The sequence below is a fragment of the Dermochelys coriacea genome, chromosome 6 (assembly GCF_009764565.3).
Source record: "Dermochelys coriacea isolate rDerCor1 chromosome 6, rDerCor1.pri.v4, whole genome shotgun sequence".
Lineage (NCBI taxonomy): Eukaryota > Metazoa > Chordata > Testudines > Dermochelyidae > Dermochelys > Dermochelys coriacea.
Genome location: NC_050073.1, coordinates 9,804,009 through 9,820,209, shown reverse-complemented (window position 1 = coordinate 9,820,209; position 16,201 = coordinate 9,804,009). Strand labels below are relative to the sequence as shown.

The window sequence follows — 16,201 nt, the reverse complement described above, 5'->3', positions numbered from 1 at the left end:
GCTAATTTTTCAAGCACCCAATAGTTTTGGGTGCCTAATTTGAGACTCCTGGGGCCTGCTATTCAGAGGTGCTGGGCAGCCCTGGCTTCAGCTGAAATCAGTTGACTCCTGGACCCCAAAACCACCCACCTCAGTGCCATCCTGAGCCCCCACCCAGCTCTGCCGATGCCTGTCAAAGCTGACCCAAGACCCCGGCTATCCCATCCCTGGGACCCCTGCCACACACAGCTCTGGTGTTGAGCCTCAATCCCAACCCACAGTCCCCTGTTACCCTAGCCCTGGCCTCCCCCACAGCTCTGCCGAGGCTCCTCAATCCCAACCCGTAACCCTCTGCTATCCTGTCCCAGGGCTCCCTACCCCAGCTCTCCTGAAGCCCCTCAATCCCAGCCTATGGCCAGGGTCATCTACACATAATGACCTGGGAAACCAGATAGGGATAAAACCAAGAAGCCCAAATTCCCTCTCTGGTATCGTGGTGCACTGAGGTGGCCCATGGTGTCCATGTGTCTGCGCAGAGGTGTTAGCCAGCTGTGGTCTCACAGTCCTATAGCCCCCAAGTGAGATGTGACCCAGGGCCCTGTGACACCAAGTTCACCAGGGTGGTGGAGGGAGGGGGTGTGAACTGTGACTGGGAAAATTCCATCTAGGTCTCTGGTGCAGCCCAGAGGCCATGGGGAGGGAGTAGTGGTCTGACAGCCCTGGCCATCTCTGTCTGTGCCGGTCTCTGGGGCACAGACCTGCCCATACTGCTGGGCATTGCTCAATGTTTCCAGTCTGCTATGGGGAAGCAGAAGGGTGAGGCAAGCCAGGGGAGGAGGGCAGGGCACCCTGGTGTCCCCGCCTCCTTCCAGCTCATAAATACCAGGTCCTAATCCAGGTCCCAGCACAACCAGGGACCTGGAAACAGAGGGATGATGAGGACTTTGGTGACCATGCTAGCTGGGCTCCTGCTCCTGTACCTCGCCCCTGGGGGGCTGTGCCAGGGCTGTGGTGAGTCAAATGGCCCTGTGCCATGTACCCCTCCCCTCTGTGTTGTGTCTGTTGGGGTGGCAGGGGGAAGGGAGCCTTTCCCTACTGCCTTCCCCACCAGAGCCTTCCCTTCCTCATGTAGCTACACCCCACAGCCTGGGCACAGCCTGATTTTCACTGTGGTACAAGCTACTTCTATTGTCTCTGCTGCCGACACCAGTGTACAGTGTAGACATCATCCAGACCTGGAAGCTGGTTTGTCCAGTTTGCCTGGGGACTCAGGAGGAGTTTCCCTTCCTGATGCCCCATTGGAGGCTGAGCAATAATAGCCTCATGGTCCCTGCCATCCAGGCCACGGCAGCCTCTCTCCTCCCATCGTTCCTGCCTCTTGTACGTGGCCTGGGAAATTTCACATATGGCCAGTGAGGGATAGAGAAGGGCGGGCAGGGATCAAGGATGCAGCTGTCTCTGGGCCAGAACACAGGTGACCTGCAGCATGGGACAGTGCCAGCACTGGGCACTGGAGATTCTGGCTGGCTCAGGTGCCGAAGTCACACCCCACCTACCTGGGGGACTGCAGGGACCAGGTCCTTGCTTCATCATGTGCAAACAGCCTGTGCAGAGCATCTCTGCACAGCTACAATGCCAGGGAGAGACTGGGGGGTGGGCAGGGAGGTTTTTTGGAGGGGCCGATGAAGGTGGGTGTAGAAATGGGGTGTAATGGGGGGCTAGGGCTGGAGTATGTTAACTTCCTCCTGGCTGATGCCTGGGCCCCACATCCCCCCTCAGCTGGTTCTGAGGACTGGGGGTGGGGATGAAGTTGTATAGACCCTCCAGCTGTGACTACCCATGTGTGATCCTGGCTCCTCCACCAGCCGTGAACAAGGATGAGCGCCCCCTAGTGAGGGATCTGCAGAGGAAGATGATCTATTCAGTGAATGCTAGTGCCCCCCCGAACCCCAGCATCCTGCTTGCCCTGCGGCTGACCCAGGACCACAACCGCCACATCGAGCAGGACATGCTGAACAAACTGAGCCAGGATGCAGTGCAGCGAGCTGGTAAGCCCTCCGTCCCCCTCCCCCACATTGACACCCACCAGGCGTGTGGGACTCTGACACTGCCCCCGAATAGAACCACCCTTCCCAACCCAGCCACCCCGCATTGGGAAGTGGGGTCCCCAACAGCCCCACATATAAAGTCAGACCCCTAAAGGATAATGGTGACTCCACAACAAAGCTATCCCCCAAATATGCACCTCTCTGTGAGATAGAGGTGACCCCATAGCAGCCCCCAAAACCAGCCATCTTCCTATCCCCTTTGTGTCCCATAGCACCCCTCAAAACAACCATTTCCCTGCCCCCTTGGCATCCCACAGAACCCCTCAAAATCACAGCAACGTCCCCATGCCCACTGTGCCCCACAGCACCCCCCAAAACACAGCCATCTCCCCACCCCCTTTGCATCCCATAACACCCCCATTGGGTACAACAAGGCTGGGTGCTGAAACTGCTGCTCCCTTCCGAAAAGCATGAAACCAAAGGGAGAAGAGAAAGGCAGGAAAATAAAGGGAGACAGATAGGAACAAACAGACAGACTGATGGGGTCGGGGGAGAAAGAGACACACCCAAGGGGGGTGAGGTGCAGGGAGGCTGGGGCTGGAGCAGAGAGGCAGAGGATGAGCCTGGGGCAGGGAACCAGAGGCAGAAATAGAGGCTGGGGCAGGGAGCATAGGGCAGGTTTGCAGCATGGCCAGCCCCACTGACCCCCACCCCCGGCATGCTGTTTTTCAGTTGCGTCCTTCTCCTCGGGCCAGGTGGCCCTCCAAATCCTGGCTCAACAGGCCTCCTGCTCTGACCCCCGGCGGGTCTCTGCAAACGGCTCCAACATCAACCTGGTGCATCTCCTGGAGCAGAAGTTCCAGGCGGAACTGAAGAACATAGGTGAGGAGCCTGAGGCTTGCAGGGCCAGAGGGAAGATCCTGCCTGGCTCAACCCCTCTGCCCCCACACAGTCAAGCTCTCCCATCCCCTCACCCCCTTTCCCTTCTCTCTGCCCCCGTCTCTCTGTGTGTCTCTCTCTCAAGCCCTTTCCCCCCATCCCACACCCTCCCACTGTTTTGCCCCCTCTGTCCTGGCCCCAGTCTGTGAGTATGTCTGTGGCTAACAACAGGTCTCTCCCCCACAGCAAGCCATGGCAACCCCTTGACCAACTTCTACCAGCTCAGCTTGGACGTGCTGGCCCTGTGCCAGCTGAACGGCCACCTCTCACCAGCCGAAGCCAGTGCCCTCCTCAGCCCAGATCACAAGAAGTATTACCTCAGAGGCCAGTTCTCCGTGGGTGGGTAAAGGCACCCAACCTCCTATACTTGGGGGGTCATGGCTTCCCCTATGGGGAGGTGGCATGAGTGACATGAGCTGGGATCCCCGTGACTGTCCCCATGGGGTTGGGGTTGGGATGACCCTCTCCCTCACCTCTCTCTGGCGTGACAGTCCCATCTCAGCCACTTTTCCCGTCCCCACAGACACTGCAGCGGTGGCAGTCCTGGCTCAGATCTGCCTGCAGACCAGGGGGCAGCCCCTCCCTCTGAAGGTGGATAAGAAGATCAGACAGAATGTGCAGTGTCTAGTGAACAAAATCCTGGATGAGAAGAAAAGTGATGGAGTGATCGGGAATATCTATAGCACAGGGTTGGCCATGCAGGTGAGGGACCAGAGTCCCAATGGGAATCAAAGGGAGTGGGACTGAATTCTAGCTTCACCCACAGCCCAAAGGCCCTCCCCACAACCCCAGAACAGCTGGATAATTCACCTGTGGAATAGTTAATGTCAGCAATTACTGTGTCATTGGTAGGTTCCAGAGTTAACACCATATTGCCATAAATGGAGATAGAAGGCCTTAAATATCCCTCCCTTTTGTCTATATCCTATTCACCCATCTGCTCTCTCCCTGGTGGGCCATCCAGACGTGTTCTTGTAGCCCCTTCCCAGCTGCCTTTTCTCACAGTCTTGTCCTCTATAACAATCATGTTTGGCGTGGGCAACCAGGCCCCAGCGGGTAACCCTGCCTTCCTCTCTGTCCTCCAAAGGCCTTATCCGTCTCATCTAGCTATCTCAGACCTGGGGTCTGGAGTTGCCTCCACACTCTGCACGCTGTCCTGGACAAGATTCCCCAAGGCATGTTCAAAAACCCCATGGCTGCTTCCCAGATCCTCCCTTCCCTGGAGAACAGGACCTACCTGGACGTGAGTAGGCTCAACTGCTCCATGGATCCAGGTAAGGAGAGTAGACCAAAGGCAGCATCCCTAGGGTGACTAAGTCCAGATGCCTCATTCTCCCAGCGCAGGACATGAGAACTGGTAGCCCCCAGGCAGACAGAGCTCATTAATTTAACCATGCAGAGGAAGGGTGCCCTAGTGGTTGGGCTCTTACCTGGCTTTTAGAAAACCCATGTTCAGCTCCCTGCTCAGCCAATGACTCCTTGGGCAAGTCACTAAGGGTACGTCTACACAAGGGGGGGGGGGAAACAACCTCTGGCAGCAAGATTAAGAGCTTGGGTGAACTGACGTGGGGCTCACGCTGTGAGGCTAGAAATAGCAGTATAGATGTTTGGGCTAGGGCTGGAGCCTGGGTTCTGAAATCTGGTGAGGGATTGGGTCTCAGAGCCTTCACGTCTACACTGCTATTTTTAGCCCCAAAGCTCAAGCTCTGAGATTTGCTGCCATGGGTTTTTTTGGTTTTTGGATTTTTTTGCTGTGTAGATGTACCCTGTGTCTCTGTGCCTCAGTTTTCCATCTGTACAATGTGGTTAAATAGCCCTGTCCTGCCTCATCAGGGGGTTGTTAAGGATGGCGATGGGGCCATCTAAAGTACCTGAGGCTGACAGAAGCACATGCAACAAGGGTTGGGGGGAATTGGTTTTTGACATTTCAAAAATTTGTTCCCATCCTGAATGAGGCTGAAAAGGCAAAAAAATCTCAAAAATGTTCATAAACCGAAAATCCAATAAACAAACAAACAAACAAAAAACTGTAACTGTTTTGAATTGTATAAATCAAAATCTTTCCTTCTGATAATGTCAAAATGTTTCTATTGCAAACTTCCTCGCTTTTTTTCCTCTGTAAATTTACTAAAATTTCTCAGCGAAAAGTTGTTTCAGGTTGAAAAACCAAAACTTTCCAGTTCAGCAATCTTTCTACCAAACAATTTTTGAGGCGGGAGTTTCTACCAACCCAACACTGCTTCATGAACAGTTCGGACACTGAATTGGCATTTTTCAGGGAAAAAAAGGTTCATTGAAAAATTCCTGCTCAGTTCTGTGTGTAGCCCGTGCGGCTCTATGTCTCCATTTAGTGACTGGATGGCCTAGAGATTTATGAGTCTCAATCTAACGATCCTTCTCCTTAGCTCAATCACTAGAGCATCATCATCACAGATCCAGAGGCCCTGGGTTCAGTCCCAGCTAATCTCCTGCCCAGAGGGCCATTGCCTAGATCCTCTCTGTCTTTGCTTCTGCCTCTTTCTCTCCCCTTGACTCCAGTGGGACTGGAGTTCCTGCAGAGAGAGTCGCTCTCTCCAAGGTATATGTGGCAGTTCTTCACCCTCTCTCCTCTTTCTCCCCACACAGATAACCTCCCCGTGTCCACCACCAGGCCCGCCCCACCCACTAGCCGCCCACCTGGCATCAAAGTCACCTACACTGTTGCCGATGGTGTGAATAACACATTCAACGACTCTATCAATGTCACCGTGCCCCAGGGCTCCGTCTTTTTCAAGGTGATGGAGGTTGCCCAGGATAAAGACCCCAGCAAATTCAGGTGCTTGCTCAGCCTGGCAACGCGGCACACATCACTGGTGTCAGTGGCAGCGGCGCAGAGCAGGCTAGATGGTAGCATGGGGCTCCTAGGGCAACAGAGATTTAAAAACCAGAGGAGTCCCTAGGATCATGGTTGGGGGGGACATGCCCCTGCTACCCCACCCTGCATGGCTCCCACAGCCAGCAGTGTTCTGAGGGTGGGTTAAACCCTTAGGGGCTGGGAAGGGGGATCAAGGCTGGCTCCGCCGCATCACTCAGCTGGACAATGTCTTCCTGGGATGGGGAGATCGGAGCTCGGCAGGGGCCAGCTCGGCTGCTTCTCAATCCCTTTCCCCACTGAATGGCATGGGGTTCAGTCCCACTGTGTCCTCGGTTGCATGTCCCTGTGAAGTGGGGGAGGCTATGAGGCAATGGTAACCAGGCCTCCTGCACAACTCTCTGTCTCTCTGTAGCTTCAAGTACACGCAGAGCTCCTGGGGCCCGTACATCATTTCTGTGCAGGGGCTGCAGGCTGATAACAACCAGCGAACCTACTGGCAGCTCCTGAGCAACGGCATCCCACTGAGCCAAGGTGGGACAGTGGGAAAAGCAGGGGTGGGGAGCAGTGTGAGGGGAGAGGGGATGTGAGTGGAGAGGGGGAGGAACAGGGCAGTGAGAGGCACAAGAGAAAGTGGGGATGAGAACCGGGAGAAGACAGGGTCCCAGGGAGGGGCTGGCATGCGGGTGGGTGGCTGGGGCTGAGGGGCCACTGACCCTGTTTATCCCTTACCCTCCCTTTCCTCTCCTCATGTTCCAGGTGCTGGGAACTACGTCGTCTCCACAGGCGAGAGGCTGGAGGTCAGATTCTCCACTTACTGAGCTCCAGGGCACTGGCCAGCCTGGGGACAAGGGGTGTTCCAGAAGGTACAGCTTGTCCTGGCCTTTCTACTGTCCAGAGATTTCAGGGTTCAGCAGCCGCCACCCATTCCCCCCAGAGCAGGGGGTAGGACAGGCCCCTGGTGACAACTATGTCTTGTATTCATGTCTGTGTGACTGTTTCCCAAGCTCTGCCTGTGTCTGGCCCTCAGTCCTGAAATAAACCCTCTGCAAGAGCTCGCCGTACCGCGGGGGTTATTCCAGGCAAGAAGAGGGGCTGAGAAACTGGGAATGTGGCTAATGGGGCCTCTGATGGGCACCCTCCATCTAGAAACACAGCACAGCAGCAGGGCTGCATCACATGGCAGCCACTTCCCTCACCATACATAAGGGCTCACCCTGGAGCAACCATCCCATCCACTGCACTGGCCAATGGGGTGCTGGGCTTACCATGGAGTCACCATCCCCTCTGGGACCCTGGCCAACAGGGCACTGAGTAGTCAGTCCCCAGGCCTGGACTCTCCCTTGCTGTGGCACTAGCTGTAGCATCATTAGTGGCAGGTCATTAAGGCTTTTGGTGTAGCAAGGCAGGCTGGAGGGCACTGCTGGTGGAGAATAGAAGGCTAATGGTGTCAACAGCCCAGCTAACCCCTTCTTCTGCCTGGATCCCCAGCAGCTGCACCCGCCTGGGCTCCTTGCCTCACTCACTCTGGGTCTGAGCCCCCCAGGAGTGGCTGATCCACATGGGAAGGTGATGATTCTCCTAAAGCTGCCAGCCAGGGGACATAGCCCTTTCGCCCTAGCAGTGATGGCCTCAGCCTTTAGTGCTAAAGGTTCCAGATTCAAACCTAATCCAGTCAGTAACAAGTGCCGAGGGGATGTTCTCCTCCTGGGTGAGGGTGTTAGAGAGGCCACCTCACCTGGCCTTGGAAACTGCTCTGGGCCTGCAGGGAAAGGGGCTAGAGCTGTGGACTCAGGCTACAGGGGGGCAGGAGCAGTAAACGCCACTGACTGTGATATCTACTGAGCCCCCACAGCAGAACCGAGAGGTGTCAGAGGCCTGGATCATGGACTGTGGTTAGAGGAGGCTCCACTATGGGCCATGTCTTTGGAGATGGCTCTTCCTACAGGCACGTGCCCTCCCACTTCTGCCATCACAACCCACTCGGAGATTACTGCCTAGGGAGTTAGAAAAAAATACAGGGAGAGGGCTAGGGAGAGCGATGGGACTCAGATCCAGTGAAAACTTTCTAGTTGAAAAGTTTTTATTCAATGAAAAATGGCTTTTCATCCCCAACAAAAATGTTTGTGTAAATCAAAAAAAAATCCATTTTTAATCTCATTCTGTAAGGAAAAAACCCCTTCTTTCCTTCCCTTTTTTAGTTCCCCCACCCCAGTCTACCAATACAAAATTGTTTTGAAACATAAAAAAAAAACCAATAATTCAAATGGTGGGGAAGTGGGATAGGGTTTGGTTTTTTTCTGATTTTTTGTGTGTGCGCACAAAACATACTTGCCTTTCTCCTACCAGCTCTAAAGGGAATGAACCGGCGTTTAGTTATTATGTATTTATCCAGATCCCCATGGTGCTGAGCGCTGTACATACACAGCACAAAAAGACTGTCCATGCCCCAAATTGACTCCAATCTAACTTTAACCCAATGGGAGCAGTCACTTGTGTCGCCCCCCGGTGAATCTGTGCTACATAGTCCCTGAAGCCCCTGTGCTCTGATCTCTCCAGGTCCCAGTCCCCCATTTGCTGCCCTCTTCAATTTGGTGCCAGTTACACGTTGAGAGCCTGAGGTTAGCAGACTGTCTCATGGCGATGGCCCCAAATCCCTGTCCTGGCTGAAGACTATTTCCCACATCCACCCAGCATGGGGGGTGAGAAGGGGAAGGCTGTACTGGGTCCTCCATTTCACAGGGCACCCAAACCAAGCAGCATTGTGACCTGGTGTGCGGGGTTGCAGCGTCACTCAGGCTTGGCCCAGCACCCCTCTGTCTGCATCTTCCCCTCCTCCACTCAGCCGCCCTTTCATGCAGAGTGACAAGAAGTAAAACTAGGACATCACCTACACTGTAAGCACAACATGGGGACGATGGGAGCGGACGGAAGGGCGGGGGATCCTCGCTGCCTTGGGGAATGTGATGCAACAGCAGCTCCTTGCAATCCAGACGCTGCAGCGATCAGCACCCAAGAAATGCACGGTTAAGCAGGTCCAGGGTGTTCAGGGGCACTGAAGGGATTTAGCTCCCTGCAGCTTTTTCCCTTAAAAAGCTCCTCCTCATGGCTGCATAAGAACTGTTCTCCAGCCAGGCCAGCTTCCAGCCTGGAGCAACAGCTCCGGGAGACATTACAGTCATTCCAGTTTAGAGAAAAAGGGTGTTCATTCTGAAACCTCACGATGGCTGCTGAAACTGCAGCCAGGTTAACTATTTCACTGCTGAGTGTATTAGTGGAAATATCCTGCTACAGCAAGCCATTATTTCAGCCTGCCTTTTCCCTGGTAACCAGACACAATATTCTCTTCTGCACTCATGCAGCTGAGCTGGGCCTAGCCCTGACAGGGTGCTTGGGTGGAGCAGCTGCTGGTGGTTTCTCCATCATGTTGTCTCCCTGTGCTGGGAGCAGGGGGGAGATGCTACAGCAGTGCTGGCACTTGGGCTGCACTAGCTGTTTCTACTGAGTGCTACCAGTTGGGACTAAAGGGTAGGAACATTCTAACGTAGACACAATCAGGAATTCAGTCCCCAGCTAGCTCTCTTTCCCCCTGCCCAGAATGAGGAGGGGAACATGAAGCCACATCTGGGCTTGGCCACATCTTGACTTTATTGACCACAATTTCAGCCACCTCCTGTGTGCCAAAACCCCAGCCTGTCTTCCAGCAACCCCATGTTCCCTAATGCACCCTCCCCAGCTGCTAACCCTTCCAGCTTCTCCACCTGACAACTCCTGAGAGGCTGGCATGGTTGTCATTACAAAAAGCCTGGGGGCAGCGTAAAATCAGCTGAGCTTCGTCTTGGCAGGAATTTGCTGAGCAGCAGCTTCCCGGCTCCCCCAGGAGCGACTCAGAGAGGTACAGGTCAGCAGGCTGGGAACTCATTCAGGGGCATCTGGCAGTGGCCTGGGAACTGGGAAGCATATTGACTGGAGAGGAGCCAGGTACAGCAGGAGACCTTGGCAGCAGCCTACAGGCAGCTTGAAGACAATGGCTAAGACTTAGTGATGCCACTCATGCCAGGACTGAACTTTGGCCGGTGGGAGCTACAGATCTCTACTTAGTTACGGAAATGGTTACACTTGCACCCCTCTATTGGGCTGCCCCCAGGGCCCATTAGGAACTGTTGCATTGATCACCTCGTGAAACTCCCTTAACCATTCCTGGGGGTGATTTGCCTCCTTCCCATCAGCTCTCATAGTCTTTTCCCTCCAGCTGTGTTCAAGTGGGAATTGGAGGGACAGTCTGCAGAGCCTAGCAGTTGACCTGCCCGCTGCACTTACTGCTGAATCTGGAGTACACTTGGGACACCTCTGAGCATCTGGAGGGGGTTGGTGGATCACAGTTCCCCTCCCAAGTAACAGGGTTGGCTGCTAGCCAAGCTCCCCCTCATAGCCAGAGGTCACCTTGCAGCACTCCATCCCTGCTGTCTCCTTTACAGGGTTCCTTAACCAAACTCAAGAGAATCCAAAGGACAATTAAAACATTCCCCACCTGAGGTCCAATTTATTCATTCTTCACATATACATTGGCCATCCAGGCCCCAAACTCAGTTCAACATCTGTCTCTCCTTCATTGGGGTATTCCCAGCCCTCTTCCCCAGATCTGCACTTTCAAAGTCTCTGCAAGAACTAATCTTGCTCCCTGCAGCAGTTTCCTTCACCTTCTTGCCAACTACAACTTCTCAGACCTCTATTTCCTGAGTGGTTTCCCCCAGCTTGGATCAGCCACCTGTGGCCTTTTATAGGGAATTCCTGATCCCACTCAGGCGGGGCTCATCATATTATTAGGGTTGGCTTAGTCCCAGGATCTGCACTCCATGGGGCAAGACACCCTGTTACAGCCCCCCAGCAAAATAAGGAAAAGCTGCACAGATTGGACCATTCATTCCCATACTCAGCTCAGCAAAAGACACCATTTATTAGCTTTACCTGATGCTGCCATACAATTGCTCATCTGCTGCTCCAGAGGCTACAAAAATCAGAAGGGAAATGGAATAGACACAGAATTTAGACTTAGCTTGCCCCAGAGCCTTTGCTGCTGCTTCTTCCATATGGCTTAAAACCAGCAGTGTTAGATGTCCAAGTCTAGGTTCACAATCCACCTGATTGCTTCAGGTGAGGCACAGTGATTTGCAGAGAGCCCACCAGGATAACATCAATGTCCCAAATGATTCATGAGATATTCCATAGTCTGAATCCCTTTCCCCAGGCACAAATAGGACTATGCCTCAGTTCCCCTTTATGGAGAAGGTAGGTGCATCTCGCATGTGATGTGCGGCTGCAATTCAAAATTGACTGTATTTTCCATGTGAGTGAAAATCCACTGGGTTCTTCACTTGGGGGCACTGGTACAGTGTTTCTTTGGGATATCGGCATCCTTCACCTTGCTCACCATTGATCTCTGTGGGGGAAGACCCCGAATCCTCAAGCTCTTGCCCTACAAGCCAAAAAAGTTTCCTGGATTTGAGTGATGACAATCATCTCAGGGTCTATCCTGTTACATGCTAAGGCACAACCAATGTCAAATCGGTATCTGAACGTCGCTCAGTGAAGTCCCAGCCTGAACAGCAAACAAAACAGCCCTTGCTTATCACCTCTCTAATAAAAAGAACAGGAGTCCTTGTGGCACCTTAGGGTATGTCTACACTACGAACTTAGGTTGTATTTATAGAAGTCATTTTTTTAGAAATCATTTTATATAGTCGATTGTGTGTGTCCCCACACAAAATGCTCTAAATGCATTAAGTGCATTAACTTGGTGGAGTGCTTCCATAATACCGTGACTAGCGTCGACTTCCGGAGCGTTGCACTGTGGGTAGCTAACCCACAGTTCCCGCAGTCTCCGCTGCCCATTGGAATTCTGGGTTGAGATCCCAAAGCCTAATGAGGCAAAAACATTAGTGGGTGGTTCTGGGTACATGTCGTCAGGCCCTCCATGAAAGCAACGGTAGACAATCGTTTCTCGCCTTTTTTCCTGAGTTACCTGTGCAGACACCATACCACGGCAAGCATGGAGCCTGCTCAGCTCACTGTTACCGTACATCTCCTGGGTGCTGGCAGACATGGTACTGCATTGCTACACAGCAGCAGTTCATTGCCTTGTGGCAGCAGATAGTGCAATAGGCCCGATAACCATAGTCATCATATCCGAGGTGCTCTTGGCCGCCTTGGTAAGGTCAGTCAGTAGTACCTGGCCAGACATGGGTGCAGGGACTGAAATAGGAGTGACTCGACCAGGTCATTCTCTTTAGTCCTGCCGGCACTCCTATTGCACCATCTTCTGCCGAGCAAGCAGGAGATGGGGATGGCTAGTAGTCCTACTGCACCGTCTGCTGCTAGCCAAAGATGTAAAAGATAGATGGAGTGGATCAAAACAAGAAATGGACCAGATGTGTTTTGTATTCATTTGCTCCCTACTCCCTCCCTCCGTGAAATCAACGGCCGACAATCGTTTTGGTGACGTCTGTCAGGGGCACCGTGAAAAGTTTAATGGAGATTCAGTCCTGCCTGGAATAGCAGGGGGAAGGGATAGCTCAGGGGGTTGAGCATTGACCTACTAAACGCAGGGTATTGAGTTCAACCCTTGAGCGGTCCATTCTGTGTGATAGTTGTTTTTGTTTCTCCTTGATGTAAAGCCACCCCCTTTGTTGATTTTAATTCCCTGTAAGCCATGTCATCAGTCACCCCTCCCTCCGTCAGAGCAACAGCAGACAATCGTTCCGCGCTTTTTTTCCATGCAAATGCCATACCATGGCAAGCATGGAGCCTGCTCAGATCACTTTGGCAATTAGGAGCATATTAAACACCACGCGCATTATCCAGCGGTATATGCAGCACCAGAACCTGCAAAAGCGAAACTGGGCAAGTTGGTCAGCACGGCGACTAGAGTGATGATGACATGGACACAGACTTCTCTCAAAGCACAGGCCCTGGCAATGTGGGCATCATGGTGCTAGTGGGGCAGGTTCATGCCACGGAACGCCAATTCTGGGCCAGAGAAACAAGCACAGACTGGTGGGACCACATAGTGTTGCAGGTCTGGGACGATTCCCAGTGGCTGCAAAACTTTCACAGGCGTAAGGGCACTTTCATGGAACTTTGTGACTTGTTTTCCCCTGCCCTGAGGCACCAGAATACCAAGATGAGAGCAGCCCTCACAGTCCACAAACAAGTGGCGATAGCCCTGTGGAAGTTTGCAACACCAGACAGCTATTGGTCAGTTGGGAATCAATTTGGAGTGGGCAAATCTACTGTGGGGGCTGCTGTGATGCAAGTAGCCAACACAATCAAAGATTTGCTGATATCAAGGGTAGTGACTCTGGGAAATGTTCATTTTGTGCTTTCCTGCACTCTGACATTGTCTGCCTCCATGCATTCGTCTGTGCTCTGGCAGTGTGGGAGGACAGCATGAGGTCAGAGAACATTTCATCGCGAGTGCATTTTTTTTGCCTTCTAATCCTCACTAGCCTCTGGGAAGGAGAAGATCCTGTGATCCTTGAAACACATGCAGCTGGTGGAGAAAAAAAAAAAGTGACAGCGGTATTTAAAAAGACATTTTATAGAACAATGGGTACACTCTTTCATGGTAAATCTTGCTGTTAACATTACATACATAGCATATGTGCTTTCATTACAAGATCACATTTTGCCTCCCCCACCGCGTGGCTAACCCCCCCCCCACCTCGTGTGGCTAACAGTGGGGAACATTTCTGTTCAGGCACAGGCAAACAGCCCAGCAGGAACGGGCACCTCTGAATGTCCCCTAAAGAAAAGCACCCTATTTCAACCAGGTGGCCATGAATGATATCACTCTCCTGAGGATAACAGAGATAAAGAACAGATGTTGTTTGAACGCCAGCAAACATACAGTGCAATGCTTTGTTCTGCAATGATTCCCGACTATGTGCTACTGGCCTGGCATGGTAAAGTGTCCTACCATGGTGGATGGAATAAGGCTGCCCTCCCCAGAAACCTTTTGCAAAGGCTTTGGGAGTACATCCAGGAGAGTTTTATGGAGATGTCCCTGGAGGATTTCTGCTCCATCCCCAGACATGTTAACAGACTTTTCCAGTAGCTGTACAGGCCACGAATGCCAGGGCAAATTAATCATTAAACACGCTTGCTTTTAAACCATGTTTACTATTTTAAAAAGGTACACTCACCAGAGGCCCCTTCTCCGCCTGGTGGGTCCGGGAGGCAGCCTTGCATGGGTTCGGGGGTCACTGGCTCCAGGTCGAGGGTGAGAAACAGTTCCTGGCTGTCGGGAAAACTGGTTTCTCCGCTTGCTTGCTGTGAGCTATCTACAATCTTATCATCATCTTTGGGTCCCTGTTATGGCTTCTGTCCTTCATGCCCTGGGAGATTTTGACAAATGTTTTGGAATTTTGAAAACTGGAATGGAGTTCTGATAGCACAGATTCCTCTCCCCATACAGCGATCAGATCCCGTACCTCCCGTTCGGTCCATGCTGGAGCTCTTTTGTGATTCTGGGACTCCATCATGGTCACCTCTTGCCATGCTGGCCAAACAGGAAATGAGATTCAAAAGTTCACGGGCCTTTTCCTATCTACCTGGCCAGTGCATCTGAGTTGAGAGAAGGCTGTCCAGAGCGGTCACAATGGAGCACTCTGGAATAGCTCCCGAAGGCCAATACCGGCATCCACACTACCCCAAATTTGACCTAGCAAGGCTGATTTCAGCGCTAATCCCCTTGTCGGGGGTAGAGTAAGGAAATCGATTTTAAGAGCCCTTTAAGTCGGAAAAAAGGGCTTCGTCGTGTGGATGGGTGCAGAGTTAAATCTATTTAACGCTGCTAAATTCAACCTCAACTCCTAGTGTAGACCAGGGCTAAGCATTAGAGACTAACAAATTTATTTGAGCATAAACTTTCATGGGATACAGCTCACTTCATCAGATGCATAGAATGGAACATATAGTAAGAAGATATTTATACATACAGAGAACATGAAAAGGTGGAAGTACCTATACCAACTGTAAAAGGCTAATTAATTAAGAGGAGCTATTATCAGCGGGGGGGGGGGGAACTTTTGAAGTGATAATCAAGATGGCCCATTTCGGACAGTTGACACGAAGGTGTGAGGATACTTAACATGGGGAAATAGATTAAATTAGTGTAATGACTGAGCCATTCCCAGTCTCCGTTCAAACCTAAGTTAATGGTATCTAGTTTGCATATTAATTCAAGTTCAGCAGCTTCTTGTTGGAGTCTGTTTTTGAAGCTTTTCTGTTGCAAAACTGCCACCTTTAAGTTGGTCACTGAGTGATTAGAGAGGTTGAAGTGTTCTCCTACTGGTTTTTGAATGTTACGATTCCTGATGTCAGATATCTGTCCATTTATTCTTTTGCATAGAGAAAAACCTCTCTAATGTAATCTTGCTCTCTCTAGTGTACCTATCAAGGGATATTTTGAGTTTTAATTGCTGGAGGTCTATTTTTTGGAGGGAGGGGAGGAGGAAGAATCTGATTATAGTAGAATACAACAGATTATAAGGTGCAAAGGAACCATTAGATCATCCTTGTCTGACCTCCAGTATAACATAGGCCAGAGAATCTCCCGTAGTGATCCTTGCCTCCAGCCCAGTATAGAACTGGGGATCTGTCTACAGACAGAAAAGGATTGGCAAAGATGCCCCCCAGTAGAGGAGATCTGTCTCCCCACATATCTCAGCTTCTCTCTATGGGGCAGCAAGGGGATTGCTCTTTGCCTGCTATATAGGTAGTGATACTGATAGCTTTTGTAAAGTGCTTTGAGATCTATGGCTGAAAAGCTCTAGGTAAGAGCTGGGTGTTGAGCTCTGGCTCTCAGCGAGATTCAGAGCGGAATTCCCCCAAATCCTACTTGTGTGTACTGGTGTTTGGCCAGGGTGGAGAGGCTACAGCTTTGCTGACTCCTCTTGATCTCAGACACGTTCTTTGCTAGCCACCTCCCACCCTGTCCTACTCACGCCACATGTTGGTTAGCCAACCAGAAGGCACCTCTGGTTGTTGGGTTGGCTGCTCTCCAAATGATAGGGTATAACAATGATGCTCACGTGGTTCTTGGTACATCGTTCCACCAACTGTGTACCGGATCTCACCATCGCCAGCCAGCTCCGGTATTTGTTCTCCGGAGTCACCTTGCCAAATCCTTGAGAGTCTATGTTGTCGAAACTGAGATAAGCGAATACAATGAATAGTATCAGAGATGGGGCGGGAGAGAGATAAGGAGAGGGCTGGGACTGTGTGGGAGAGTGCATATGAAGGATGACGCAGAAGGTCACCAATGCTCTCTGGGACCCCCGAGTCCTGCCCCCAGCAGGAATCGACACCCAGAAGAAAAGGCAGA

General features: G+C 51.9%; 1 protein-coding gene and 1 long non-coding RNA gene across 2 annotated transcripts; one reads left to right on the top strand and one right to left on the bottom strand.

Moving 5' to 3' along the window:
- The first annotated feature begins 855 nt into the window (after window positions 1-855).
- On the top strand, window positions 856-6,889 carry TCN1 (transcobalamin 1). The gene is made up of 9 exons (XM_038404288.2): window positions 856-990; window positions 1,845-2,027; window positions 2,760-2,909; window positions 3,153-3,305; window positions 3,490-3,668; window positions 4,054-4,240; window positions 5,592-5,781; window positions 6,233-6,351; window positions 6,577-6,889. The coding sequence occupies exons 1-9, from the start codon at window positions 912-914 to the stop codon at window positions 6,636-6,638; spliced, it is 1,302 nt and encodes a 433-aa protein (XP_038260216.1). The 5' UTR covers window positions 856-911; the 3' UTR covers window positions 6,639-6,889.
- A 1,728-nt stretch (window positions 6,890-8,617) lies between these two features.
- LOC122460721 lies at window positions 8,618-10,712 on the bottom strand. The gene is made up of 2 exons (XR_006282188.1): window positions 10,349-10,712; window positions 8,618-9,824 (listed from the first exon to the last, which is right to left on the bottom strand). It is a non-coding gene; the product is annotated as an uncharacterized LOC122460721 (long non-coding RNA).
- Window positions 10,713-16,201: the final 5,489 nt, after the last annotated feature.

Bases quoted from the DNA above. Each gene is read 5' to 3' on its own strand.
- TCN1 (XM_038404288.2), top strand. From the start codon at position 912: ATGATGAGGACTTTGGTGACCATGCTAGCTGGGCTCCTGCTCCTGTAC. The intron at 3,669-4,053 runs GTGAGGGACCAG...TGTCCTCCAAAG, and splicing joins GCACAGGGTTGGCCATGCAG to GCCTTATCCGTCTCATCTAG. The intron at 5,782-6,232 runs GTGCTTGCTCAG...GTCTCTCTGTAG, and splicing joins AAAGACCCCAGCAAATTCAG to CTTCAAGTACACGCAGAGCT.